The sequence below is a fragment of the Cynocephalus volans genome, chromosome 5 (assembly GCF_027409185.1).
Source record: "Cynocephalus volans isolate mCynVol1 chromosome 5, mCynVol1.pri, whole genome shotgun sequence".
Taxonomy (NCBI): domain Eukaryota; kingdom Metazoa; phylum Chordata; class Mammalia; order Dermoptera; family Cynocephalidae; genus Cynocephalus; species Cynocephalus volans.
Window position 1 is genome coordinate 101,994,438 of NC_084464.1, and position 14,085 is coordinate 102,008,522.

The following is a 14,085-nucleotide window of genomic DNA, read 5'->3' on the forward strand; positions in this document are numbered from 1 at the left end:
AAGACCTAAGTTCAGATAAACAATTCCAAATTAGGTCTCCTGCTATGAGAAAAGGAGTCTTTGGAGAAAAAATAAATTGCTTATCCTTATGAGGTGAATTAATTTGCCCAGAGTAATACAAGTACCTAAGAAATAATTTACTAAATGTTAACTTGCACCCTTAAAATAATTAACATCACATGAATGAACAATTTAATCTGAGTTTACTCTTTACAAAATAAAAGACAGTAATCCTCACAACCCACCTGAAGTCTCACAATCCACCTGAAGTATAAAGGTAAGGGAAGAATTAGATATAAATGTCCATAGCTTCTGCTTCCTAATCTTATGTTTTGTTAGCTGACCCTCACTAAGTTTTATAAAACAGTGTATTTAACATAATTTTAATTCCAAATAACTTGGAACATTATTTAATATATATCATCCAAAACAAAGACATTAAAAACAAAACTTCCTGTTTAACTATTATGGTATTATCCAGCAATGGTAGAAAGAAGGGGAAAAAGTCTTAAAATTGTCTCTACTCTCTAGGAGTTGACAATCTAAAAGAGACAACTGTATAAAATATAGGTAGACAAGTGAATAAATATATGAGTGGGCAATAAGCTCTTTATACCATAAAACTGTAGCTCTGTGTCAAAATATCTAATAAGGTTATTGAATACAGAAAGCATTCAAGAATGTTTCCTGAAGGAGTGAATATAAACTACTTCATGCAAGTAGAGGGGTTGGGGTAAAAACCCACACATAGCCAAGGTAGAAATCAGGGTGATTCAGCAACTATCTGAAGACAAATGGTCATGGAAAAATGAACCTAAGGCTTTTGAACAGAATGATGTGATTAATCTTTAATGCACAAACAAGCAGCGAAGCAAAGGAATATCCAAGGCTTTAGGGGACTGTATTATAAAAGAAAAGTGGAATTATAATAGACATGATTTTAATGAGTAATGATATGCATGAGTAGTACTCAAAGATGCACATCACAAAACTGTAGCTGGAATAGGATTTTAATAACTGATTAAAAGTTTTAAGTTATCTTTATTCCAATTTAACCTATTTCTCTGCTATTCTGCATACAAATTCCTAAAAAGTTCTTTAAATCCAGTTAAACAGTTCTAACTTGTGAGCATAAGGTTTTTAAGCAACAAAAATAAACTACATCAAACTTTTTTCCAAAGACTTGCTCAAAGAGCAGTTCATCATCACTGTTCTCTAGTTTTAAAATGTACTTTTTTTCTTTAAAGTAGTATAAATAAGTCTTCTTCACAGTAATGAGCATAAATAGACCATACTTATTCATAGATTATTCATTAATAATCAAGCCATGAATATTTATTGTTTATTCTGGGAATGCTGCCTACAAACCATAATGACTACGAATTCAGCAGTCAAGTCAAGGGGCCAACAGCAATCAGTAGGCAAAACTCTAAAATGCCCCCACCTCCCCCCAAAATTCTCTCTCCCTGTTATTTAAACTTTTTCTTTCTTTAATGGGAATAGTCACTACGCTTAAAGGAATGCTATCAGGATTTCTTTACCAGATGAAATACTACAGTAAAATATGGAGAACTCAAATTTATGTCTGCATTGTTGTGACTATTCAATCAGGCCCACAGCAACTAATGTGGGTGAATTGAAAACAGAAGATGAATTGCTGGTGAAAAAGTAGATTGGAGCTCTAACTTTACAAAAGAAGATCTTTATCCATTACCAGTCTAAAATTTATCCTTTTCGTGTGTGTGTGTGTATTATGGGGATCTGAACCCTTGACCTCAATGTTACAACACTGAGCTCTAATCAACTGAGCTAAATGACCAGCCTACCAGTCTAAAATTTAAAAAATAGCACTGCTAAGTTTTCGTCTCACAACTGATGTTTCTTCTCATGGATGAGAATGAGCTACATTAAAAAAAAACTTCTAAAAAACTGATTTAATATTACCGTGGTCATATGCAGCACTTGGCCAAAGAAGGTGGACTTCAGCCATTCACTACCAGTGCTTTCTTCAATGTCTACGATTATCAGTTGCCACCCTGTTATTTTATTTATAAAAATATATAAATGATATGTTTATATGTTTATCTTTATATCTTTACCTTCCCTGTAGCCTGAAAGCAGGAACTAAATAATCTCATAATCTCTTCACATAGTCAACACCACCCATGACAATCCTTGCACATAAAGGGTGAAAATAAACAGTAAATTCCTAATAGTGGAAACATTGTAGAAAGAGCTATGAGGGTAATTAAAATACCTTGCAGGTCCTTATAATGTACTATAATGCTTACTGACACCACCTGTTCTATCTGCTCTCATATTCAGTCAGTCTTGGTTTATGATTGACAGTACATGCTGTAAATACTCACAGTCATCACTAGCTTCAGTTCTTGGTCCTATTAGCAGAGAAGGAAATTTGCAGATGAAGAATGTGTGTGTTGGGGCAAGGGAAAGTAGGAAGGACTAAATTGTGTTTCACTGGCCAGCTGTCAAATGTCTAGCAATGAACCCCATCCCCTTGTTCTATTTCTGGCAGAAAAGAATGAAACTCAATGCATCCATGGTTTCAACATTTGCCACAAGTCTTAACTGCTTGTGTTTATTTTTTACTCTGATGCATAAACTATCAGTGTTAGCATTTATAACACAATGTTACCATTTCAAACATTATTACTTCATCCAAATCTAATAATACCAAATATTTATTTCTGGAACTGCATCTTTATTTTTATAACAGAAGTCAAGAGGACAAGGCTCCACATACAACTTTCTAATTCATAAACCACTGTTCAAGAATGCATCCATGGGGGATATATGTAGGGATAGCTGTAATTCATTTTTCACTTTCAAAAATAGGATAAAAGGGTATTCATTAATTAAAAACAAGTAATTTCCCCAAAGTTTCTACTCCATTATTTAACTTTATGAAAATGATGGGATTATATGTAACATACAATGAGAGCAACCATCAAGGTAAAGAGAAAAACACCTGTTTGTATCATAAGAAAAATTACTATGGCATTACTAAATGAACATGCACTTGTGTAAGCTTTCAAATGTTTAACAGGTGACATTTAATAGCAAGGAAAGTAAATGCTTAAATAGAAAGGAGCAGAAACACCTGGGCAGGTCTGCAAGCGTGGTCGTCTATTTAGCATGCAACTGCCTTTTCAGCATAATTAGTTTAAATGAGCTTCTAAATTTGGGTGATATATTGCACATGTAATTAAGATTTAATTAAAAATGTTCTATAATAAATTGTTTTCCATTTTTGACAAATCACATTAGAGAGGTAGATTTTGATTTGGAAATAGTTTTTTAAATGTGTTAATCACCTGTGCTGAAAATATGAGAAAGAAAAAAAGCTGTGTTGAAAGTTACTTGGGATTTAAAAACTATTAGGTAAAGGGTATAGTTTCCCTTCATATTATTATTAAGCTTAGCTGAAGAGGATGGTAAAACACATTCATTTTTATAAGCAGCAGCATTCTGGACATAATGATACACAAAATGGATTTACTTCTATAAAGTACATCGTATAAAATTTCAAACTTTTATTATGAAAACTACTACACTGCAAGTATAGCCTGCTGATGAAAAAACCTCAACAATGCTTTGCACAAACCTGCTAAATCCTGCAATAGAGATGAAGCCCCTATTGCCAGTCCAAGATAAATTAAGCCACTGGATGAGAGTACATCGAGTCTGTAGAAATTCCAAAGAGGTGTCATTCAGTTTTGCCCAGTATGGTTGCAGATTGAGATGGATGTATTGTAGAGGATCACAGCAATGCTGGTTCAGCAGTTTGCACGTCTGTGCCAATCTACACAAGTCTGGTAGTGTAAGATGATTCAGAATCAGTTGAATGAGCTGTATAAAAGAGAAACCAAGATCATCGAGAATGAAAAACATATGACTTTATTAAGAACATAGAATGTGATTTAATAAAGAACAATAGTGTCAAATATTTTATGACAATATTTTCACAAAGTAAATAAATCAACATTCAACAGAATTATCCAAATGTGAAGAAATCATATGTGCATAAGACTATATTGCATTTCAAAAGTGTTCCAAGTATGCTCAGCTCATGCTGACTACTCATTTTCTAAGGGTACAAAGATATATTTTGGTAATCTATTGAATAATACGATTTTTCAGACTTGACATTTACTGAACATCTACCACATGCCAGACACTCATGATAGAAAAGAAAAAGTTCCCGTTCTCAGAGTGCTTACAGTCCAACGAGGATTGGTAAGTACAAAGACATGTTTTAATAGCTTTGAAAAAGAAAAGCACCGAATGCACCTAGAGCCTCACACAAGACATGGGCCTAACTCTAAAGTGAAAGTGTACTTATGCCAGGAAGGCTTATCTTTAAAGGGCGAAGAGAGTCTAGTGGTAAGGACCAGGTTACAATGACCTTCACAGAGGAGTTTGGATTTATCCTGAAAGCAATAAGAAGTCTTGAAGGGATTTAAACTGCAGAGTGACATGTCAGGTTTGTATTTTAGAAAGATCTTGCAAGGGGTGCTACTGGAGACAGGGAGGGAAACCAGCCAGGGGGCTAACACAGAAGTCAAAGAAAGAGAAAATATGGAGCCTGCTTAAGACAACTGGCAGGGATGATGGAGCAGCAGCAGATACAAAAAGTATTAAGAAGGTGGAATCAACAAGAATTTTATCTCTAATTCAAATTTTCTCCTTGAACTAGTCCAACATTTGTTTTTTCTTAATGGTGAACAGCTGGGGGCTTCTAAACTAGGTTTTAAAGAACTACCGCTTAAATAGCCTATTCTGAACCAAGAATCATAGAGAAAAAAGATCAAATATTTGCCAAATGTTAAAAATCTTATTTAGATGAGAAGGCTGAGTTTTTTATTTAATGCAGTGTATTTATCTAGCTAATTTTTTTGTTTTATAATTATGCTCTTTAACCTAAATGCTCTTCAATTGCTTTGACTATCTAAGCTTAATTTGAACTAAGATTTTTAAAAATAGCACTAGGGAGGGAGGGGGGAAAGGAGGGAGGGAGGGGGGAGAGAGAGAGAGAGTTATAAAAACAGAGAAATGTAAGGAAATTTTAAAAAGTAGTCCAAAAGCTGACAAAGATTCTGTTTGACCAAAATTTAATCTGTCTTCTGAACCTTCTCCTAGGCCCATCTGTGCACTTCCTTGTAAAATTCAGTTTTAGCACAGATCCCAGTTAAGTCAGTTTAGAAAGAACACTTTTCCTCTCTACCACCCCCCAGGTAATGAATGTCTGATCACCTGTCTTCAGCAAGAATCCTGTTATGTTGGTTTATCCAGAATCCCCCTTACTTTGATGTTTCCTCATAGTAATTTTCCATCCCTGGACCACCAACTTGCTCCTTGGCTATAAATTCCCATTTGCCCATACTGTATTAGGAGCTGAGGTCAATCTCTATCCCCCACTGCAAAATCCCATGGCAACGGTTCCTATATGTATTGCGACTGAATAATTATTTCTTTAACAAATCCCATCATCCAGATAACCCTGCTGACATGTAAAATATTATACCAAAAAAGAAAAAAAAAATCCAGGTAAAAAATTAGAAAGACCAAACACTGAAGAAAGATAGAAAATGAGAAGTTTCTCCCTTTCCACCCCCATTTCTAAATCTCCCCAGAAATAAACATTGTTAACAGTTTTTCTGATCTCTTCCAGATAAATGTGTATGAAATTATACTCGTAGATTTGGACTAAAAGAATGATACTAATATATATTGTCCAGCACTTTGCTTTTCTTACTTAAAGATATATCCTATAGCTTTCTATATCTGCACACACAGACCCACCTCATTCAATTTCATAGATGTAACATCATAATTCAACTAGTTTCTCATTATTTCCTGTTTTTCCTCTTGCAAATAATGCAATATCATTGTCTTTATTATTTATTATTGTCTTTATGTGAGTATGTTCATCTTGGCAAACTTTGCAAATATATCCTTAGGGCAAATTACATGTATTTAAAAGTTTTGATTTAAGTGCAAAATTGCCTTTCAGAATGTTCACATCAATTTATATATCCACAAACTATATAAAAGTACCCATTCACCTACATCCTAGATAGCACTGCTATCAAACTTTAAATTTTGTCATTCTGAAAGGCAAAAAAAGAAAAAAAGTATGAGACTTTTTTATTTGCAGCTCTTTTTTGTTTTAACTATAGAAATTTAACCTTTTGCCAAGGGAGTTTCCCGTATGTTTCCTTCTTTACTCTTGCTCTGTTCCTGGACTCCATTCTGTTCCATTTATCTATCCATTATTTCTCCCACAATACCCCTCTAGGTGAAATAAATTAGTTTTGTTCTAGATTTTTAAAAGTGTGTGTGCTGGAATGCATTGGATAGTTGGGTTGCAAATGATAATAAGGACTAATGCCCTTCCTCCTTTTCCAAACTTTTCCTAAGCATTTTCATTTTTTTTTTTTAGATAAACTTTTCAATTAAAAAAAATTCTGTTTGTATTTTGATTATGACTTCATTAAATACATAGACGATTTTAAGGAAAACTGACACTCTGACTTTATTGTTCCTTCCTTCTCAAGGGCATGGTATGATTTATCATTTAATGAACTTTTATGTTCCTAGAGTTCTTAAAGCTATTGATTTTTGTCTATTAACTTTGTAACCTGCCAACTTACTTACTGTTCTTAATAGTTTTCAGTCTATTATCCTGCGTATTCTTATATATAATCATATTGTCCGCAAATGACAGTGATTTTACAGCCTCCTTTTCCAAAAGCTGTGCCTTTTAATTCTTTCTCACATCTACTAGTATTGGCCAGTACTTCCAGAACAATATTAAATAACATTGTTTCTTTTTCCTGACCTAAATTTGAATGTGAGCCACATATGTAATTTGTGAAACACATATGCAATTTTTAATTTTTTAGTTGCTACACTTAAAAAAGTAAAAAGAAACCAGTGAAATTAGTTTTGGTTTCTGCAATATGTTAAAAAACTGTCATGTCAACACGTAATCAATGTAAAAAGTATTAGAGATATTTCACATTCTTGTTTCATACTAAGTCTTTGAAATCCTGTGTGTATGTTACACTTTCAGCATATCTCAGTTTAGACTAGCCATGTTTCAAGTGCTCAATATGGTTAGTGGCTACCACATGGGACAATGCATTTCTAGTGTTTTATAATTAAATATGAGATAAGCTTTTGGTTTATAATATTCAGTAGAAGACAATTAGTAGATAGCTTAACAAGTATTTATTTTTTAAAAGAAATAGGTAAAAATTTGGATATCTATCTGGCTGTCATTTGTTAACTGGCTCTGTACAATAACTGAGATGATTATAGGATTTTTCTCCTTTTGACCTAGTACCATGGTATTTTTAAGATTCTCTAATATCAAAACACCCTTGAATTTCAGTAATAAATCCTGAATGATTTTGTTGTATTATCCTTTTAAAATAATTCTACTTGCCATTATTTTATCTAAGTTGTTTGCATAAATAAAATTGGTCTGTAGTTTTTGTATGCTGTCTTAATCAGTGTTACACTGGCTTCATAAAAAAGTTGAAAACTTTTTTATGTTATGAAAGAGTTTAAATAATATAGGAATTGTCTGTTTTTGTTTGAAAGAACCTATGAAATCATCTGATCTTGGAAACAGTAGGACTTTAAAATTTGTAGAATTAATTAAAATTTTGTTGTTTTAACTACAATAATCAAAAGTTATTTCAGTAGAATTTTTAAGCAGTTAGTGCAAAGAAACAACCCCCCTGTATCAGAAGATAAATAATTTACTTTTTGCAGATAATTTAAATAACTCCCAGCAATTTCTGCCATGGTTCCAAAATAAGTCACCATATTAAAAGGTGTATATTGTATAAAAACATTGACATTTAATATTACATTTTAAGTAAATCTCAAAATAGAAAAAGAATAATGAAGTCACCAAAGCCATGCCATGTGAAAAAGTACTTTTGGATTTTGATTTAATAAAAGATAGCAGGTTTTAGGCCTACGGGATTATACCCATTAATCATCACTTATCTAGTACATATCTAGTATCTATCAAAACCTGTTTTTATATAGGAGCTCCTAGTATAATGTACCACTGGATAACCCCATGAATATAGGACATGATGTGTTGAGAGAAACACAGGTGATCTATCTGCCCTCAAAACTCATTCCACTCATAGCATGATTATTTTCAACTAAAGAAACATCACATTATTTGACATATTTAAATGTGCTTTTTTCCCCTTTAATAATTTGGGTTACCTTCAGAGTAACTTTTTAAAAGAGTTTCTCTTTGCACCCACTTTGAGGTCATTCAGTGTTTTGCGGCATTAACTCTTCACATGGTACTCTTCTTCCATCATGGCTAACGTCCCTCTAGGACTACCAATTCTATCTTCTGGTTTCTTCTACAGGACCTTGTTTTGTTGATTAAACCCTCTGCATATAGGGTTTAAGCCCTTGAAGCTTTCTTTCTCTACCGGCTCCTTCCCTTCAGCATATAGACACACTGAAATCTCTCCCAACCTTCCTGCTCTCCTGCATCCTCCACCACTTAGCTTTATCTCTTCCCCTTCAAAAGGTAAGTTAGAGCAGATCACAGCTGTAGTAATTTCATACTCTCCCTCATTTTGATATGCTCTTTTTTGAGTATGACACAAAGGAGTGGCATATTAGCCAGGATGTCAACTGTCATTCTATTACTGGTTAATGCTCTTTCCATGTTACAGCCCATAATTAGATACATTAACAGAAGTATTTTTCTGCTTATACCCAGAGATTAAACACTTTTTGTCTCTGCTGCTGCTTCTCCTTGATGCCAGGGTTTTATCATTCCTCGCTCTGCAGTAATGGCTCCATTGAACCGATCATGATAAAGTCTTATCAAAGATCTCTCAGTGACCAAAACCATAAGGCACTTGTAACTTAACCTTCTGCAGCAATGTGGTTGACTACATCTTTTTATGGTTTCTGTCCCTTTTTAGCTTGCTAATGCTTTGGTTTTAAGTCTCTGTTATCTTTGTCCCAAGTCCCTTTTCTGATTTATCTTACTCTCCGGGATTCTTAGATGTTAGTATTCCCACAATTCTATTCTTAGCCCTTTATTCACATACTACAGAGTTTCACTGGTCTGCTTCATCGACCATGGTGGTGCCTCTCTCCACTTTAGAGCAGACTTAACTCAAATGTAAACTCAGACTTTGTTTCAAACTCAAATAGCAACAGCCCACTGTCCTCAACCAGACAAGTCTGCTTAGATGAACCACAGGCACCTCAAAGTCAGTGTCCCCTTACCACCTTCACCCACAGTTTTATGATTAAAGGAATATCCATCCACTGAGTCATTCCAACTTGAAACCTAAAAGTCCCTCTGATGTTTTGCTTCACCTTCACATTCACTAATTATTTTTGATTACTACCTTCTGAATCTCTGGAATATTCCTCCCACCTCATCTCCTCTCCACCATTTCAATTTCCAAGGCTTCATCATTTCTTGCCTCAATTATTCCAATAACTTCTTCACTGGTATCTCTGCCTCTCACTGCCTGTTCTATTCTTCATTTACCACCAGTGTAATCTAAAACAGAAATCTCATTTCGTTACTCTCTTCTTAAATAAATAAATTAAAATTAAATAAAATAAAACCTTCAATGTTCCCCTACTGCCTACAGAAAAGATTCACAATCTTTTTTATGCCATGACACATATGAAAGTCAAAATTCATGTGAGACCAAAACACCTGAGCAATTATTTTAATTGGCGGCCAAAGCATATGCAAAAATTATGGATAATTTCTGGAATATTAGCTATGATTCCACATCTCTCTTTCCCACTCCAAAAGAGTAAATGAAGAACACAAGAAAGTCACTGTGAAATTATTATAGCTATGATCTTGAATCTGCTCTAATTTTTTTAGCAAAAGTAAATTATTTACAAAGTCTAAAGTACCTGTAACTCCTCCACCCCCAACTAACTTTGCTGTACACTGGAGAAACACAGTACCCTGAAAACCACTGGCTTAAGGGATAAAATGCAAACCACTTGGTAAAATCCAGAAAGCCCTCTATGATGTGGCAGAGGAGACCATGCACTGCCAAGGCTAGGGTGTCCCACTCACTGTCATCTCCGTGAATGGGGTTGTGCACTGAGGCAGGCCCGAGGCTCCGTCCAATTTCATCTCTTCCAGCTTCCCCTATCAAGTCGTGTGTTCTGGCCATACTGAAACACTGGAGTTCCCAAATAGGTCACACGGTTTCACTTCTTTTTGCCTTTGCACATTCTCTCCCCTCTGCCATTCATTTGAATGCTATGTGTCTAACATTTTATCAGGCCTGGATAAAATTCAATAGACTTTTAAAAATATATTTGAATTTAAATTTCTATTTTATAGTTTTAAGCAATGGTGATTCACTCTCCTCCAGATGAACTGCTTCCACTGCTGCCAGGACAGATCCTCCTCAGAGCCCTGAGGAACAACACTATCAATATCTCAATCTCCTCTCTCTCTAACTCGACTCTTCCTTCATCTTTCTCCCTCCTCCCATTAAGAACAGACAGTCTTGTCCAATCTGTGAAGCTTCCTTTTTCTAACACGAGACTAGACTCAGAAGACCTGGCTGGGATCCTGGTCCCATGGCTTACTGACTGAATTACCCTGGACCCTTAAATGTATCTTTATGTGGCAACTTTAGCTACTTCACAGGATGTACCATAGCGTTTTAATCATAACCTGTTGTGCAAGCATTACAGTTATTGTGATTGTCAGGCATTCAAGAGACAATCTTATTGTTCCACACAAGTTAAGCTACCTGTGTTATTAGAATTAAGTCTGAAATACTCATCAATTTAAAAGGGGGATAATCTAAGTTGGTTAAAATTTGAATCTATAAATCTTTCTTAAAAGAAAATCGGTTATATTATTTTTAACTACACACAGCAGTTTTCAGCAGGAGACAGAAATGGCTGGCCCTTGAGCCTGACCAGCAGCCGTCCTCAGCCCTGGCCAACTACTGTGCTCTCTCTCCTTCCCTGATCCCCTTTTCTGGAGGGTTCCCCCACCCCCCACCCCCACCTTTGTCCTCAGACCCTAACCTGGAACGCTTATTTATCTATTTATTTTAGTATCTCCTCATATCTTCAGATCATTTGAATCATTTTGGGGACCTAATCATGTACATTGACAAGTATAAATTATGATTTTTGGTTTTGTTTTCTGTTATTTTTTAAGGATTTCTGTAAAACAAATCTATTTAATTTGACGTTGGTGTTCTATCTGATGGCTGAAGATAGCAGCAGGATTTTCTTTCATATATTCATTTGTTTCATTTGACTTTTTATTATTATTCTTTATTGTCTGTTTTTTTCTTCCCCATCCCTGTCTTGAGATTTCTCTGCCACGTTACTGGAGGTTTCAAAGGAAATAAATGTTTCATAGAAAAAAATAATAATAATATATGCCTGGCCCTACTCCCACCTCCAGGGGATATTTGGAAACAAGTGGGGAGAGGTTCTGGTGTCACGTGGCTGTGGAATGTTACTGGCATCTGATACCTGGGAAACAGGGATGCTAAATATACTACAGAAGTGCCCCTGTTGAAAAACACTGAAAATAAGACTTCACACTAGACGCAGAAAAAGTATTTCCAGGTAAAGGCATTCTGTATATGCCTATACCAAAAATTATAGTTAGAAGAATGTAGAATAGAGTTAGTACAGAAGAACAAATGACACTTAGAGAAACTGTGGATTATTATATAGAATAAGCTTTCATCTCACAACCTTAGCAATACTTTTTTTTTTAATAGCAAATCATCTTTAAAATAGCTGGTATAAAGTTAAGCACATATTGCCCATACTTCCTTGTATAATTAAGAATTAGAGTTTAATTTATTATTGGTTTATGTATTTGGTTATGGTTAATTAGTGACATAATATATATCATATTTAACAGTTTATCTACAATCACTAAAGTCTATCCAAAACAAAAGCAAAGAAATGGGCTAACATAATTTTGTCTAGTTTTTCCCAAATCAAAATACACAACATATCAGATTATGTACACCTTACCAATGCTCTAGTCCTCTGATATCTAGCAAAATAAACATTAATATCTAAACATTTAAAAATCTATAGGGTCACGTCCAATATTGCTACTGAATATTTTTGGCTTACCTCATAGGGTAGTTTATCAAAATATCCATTATTTGGCCATTCCCTGAGGGCAGCATTGCTAAAATTTTGGTTAAGATTGTCCATTCCACAACCATCATTTTCTTCATAGTCATCTTCTTCTAGATCGTTCATGTCAATAAGTGAAGTACTGAGAGAAAGCACTGGTTTGTCCTTCATACCATGTAGCACAACTGCATCTAATTCAGTGTAATAATCCAGAAGAGAACTATTTACTTCCAGTCGTAAAAGATTTGTGGGAAAATTTATCTGCTTAATACAAGGTTTAAACTGGCGAGCCTGGGAAGCATTCACCTTCGTAGGTCTTTCTGACCACAGAATCTCCCATCTGCCAAAGAAACAAACTTCCCTATAATACAGTTTACAATGAGATCTACCAGTACCTTAAAGTTATGGCCCCATGCCCAATGTTACAGGGTAAAACAAAGTCATCAAATAAGTTGATTAAAATCGAACACAAGTACTGTTTCCAGGATATGAAAAGCTTTAAAAAACTAAATACCATAGTGTCAAGCTAGGGCTGGGTCTGGTGCTCACAGACCCCTCAAGCCCGTTCACAGACTGAGTCACAAACCATTCACATGCAGGTCTATGAGCTAGGTAACCAGCAAAGAGGTCCTTGGAGCCATAGGATGGAGAGCATGCCCACGTGGGGCAGACACCTGAGGCAGTAGACACCAGCCAGGTGGCGGCACCACCCATGTGCACTACCTCCACCCACACACAACTCATTTACAAAGAATGCGCTGCACCACCCCCAACGAGACCTAAGGTGAGGGGGCCTGATTAAATTATTCTATTTTGCCAACACATAGACCTTATTATTTAAATTATTTTTTAAGTAACAAAAAGTTCTTTTTTGCAGATTTCACATTGGTCAGTTTAAAAAAATATGAGGAGTCCTCAAAAAGTTCATGGAAAGCTTTGTATTATCTTTTAATTCTATTTTTCCACAAACTCTTTGAAGTACCCCCATTTGTAGTTAGAGGTATCTGAAGAACAACACCAATTTACAGAAGAAGTAAACTCAAGGTAAGAATAAAGCACACAGGATAATGCTATCCTGTGTGTACGTCCTAAACCAACTGCAGAACCTAAACTGATCATCCTGCCCTACAAAGGTCTCCTTCTCCAGCTTTTCCATTTCTGTTATTGGCCTCATACAAACTCAAAATTTTCACGTTATCTTTAATTTTCTCTCTCATTTATCCAGTCATTAAGTTTTGTTACATTTTTCAGGAAATTGCCTGCCCTTTTCCTGAAGTTCCATTTTTGTCATTTTTAGTCATCCTCGTAGCCTCAGTACCTCTAGGGTACTGCAACAGTATCTAGCATGGAACAGATGAATAACATTCTCTCCTATCCCTCCAAATGAATCACCACTTCCCAGCCAATTAGTCATTACTTTCGATACAATAAACTTATCTCCACAAAATAAACTTATTTCCACCTTTGTGTCTTTATTCATGTTATCTTCCTCCAATGAAATGCACAACCTGCTATCTGCCCATCCATTCTTCAAGGCCTAACTCATATTCCATCTCCATTTGTTTTCTCATAAAATTATTTTCCAAAATTATTTAAAGATTCTTCATAACATAGTATCATCATGTACTTAATTCTCTCATATATGTCAAAATTAACTTTCTCTAATATTTTTTCTAAGAGAGCAGTGAAAATTAGAAACATAAAAATACTTCAAAATATCTTTACTGTATTTCTAATTATTTACTTTGGCTAGCAACATATTTTAATAAAGATTTTATGTCAAAAAAAATACGAATATTTTTAAGTCTCTCAATATATACTCTAAACTGATTACAAAAATCTTATGCCAACAGCATATAATAACCACTGAAAGCATTTCAAGTTTTTTCAAATAAT

General features: G+C 34.8%; 1 protein-coding gene across 3 annotated transcripts in view; it reads right to left on the minus strand.

The window, feature by feature from the left end:
* The window catches only part of FBXL4 (F-box and leucine rich repeat protein 4), a 65,096-nt gene that overhangs the window by 27,357 nt on the left and 23,654 nt on the right, over positions 1 to 14,085 (minus strand). For all 3 annotated transcript variants that reach the window (XM_063097438.1, XM_063097437.1, XM_063097439.1), the window contains 2 exons: positions 12,184 to 12,529; positions 3,626 to 3,870 (listed from right to left, as the gene is read on the minus strand). In XM_063097438.1, coding sequence (XP_062953508.1) covers positions 3,626 to 3,870; positions 12,184 to 12,529 — 591 coding nt within the window. The remainder of the gene's footprint in view (positions 1 to 3,625; positions 3,871 to 12,183; positions 12,530 to 14,085) is intronic.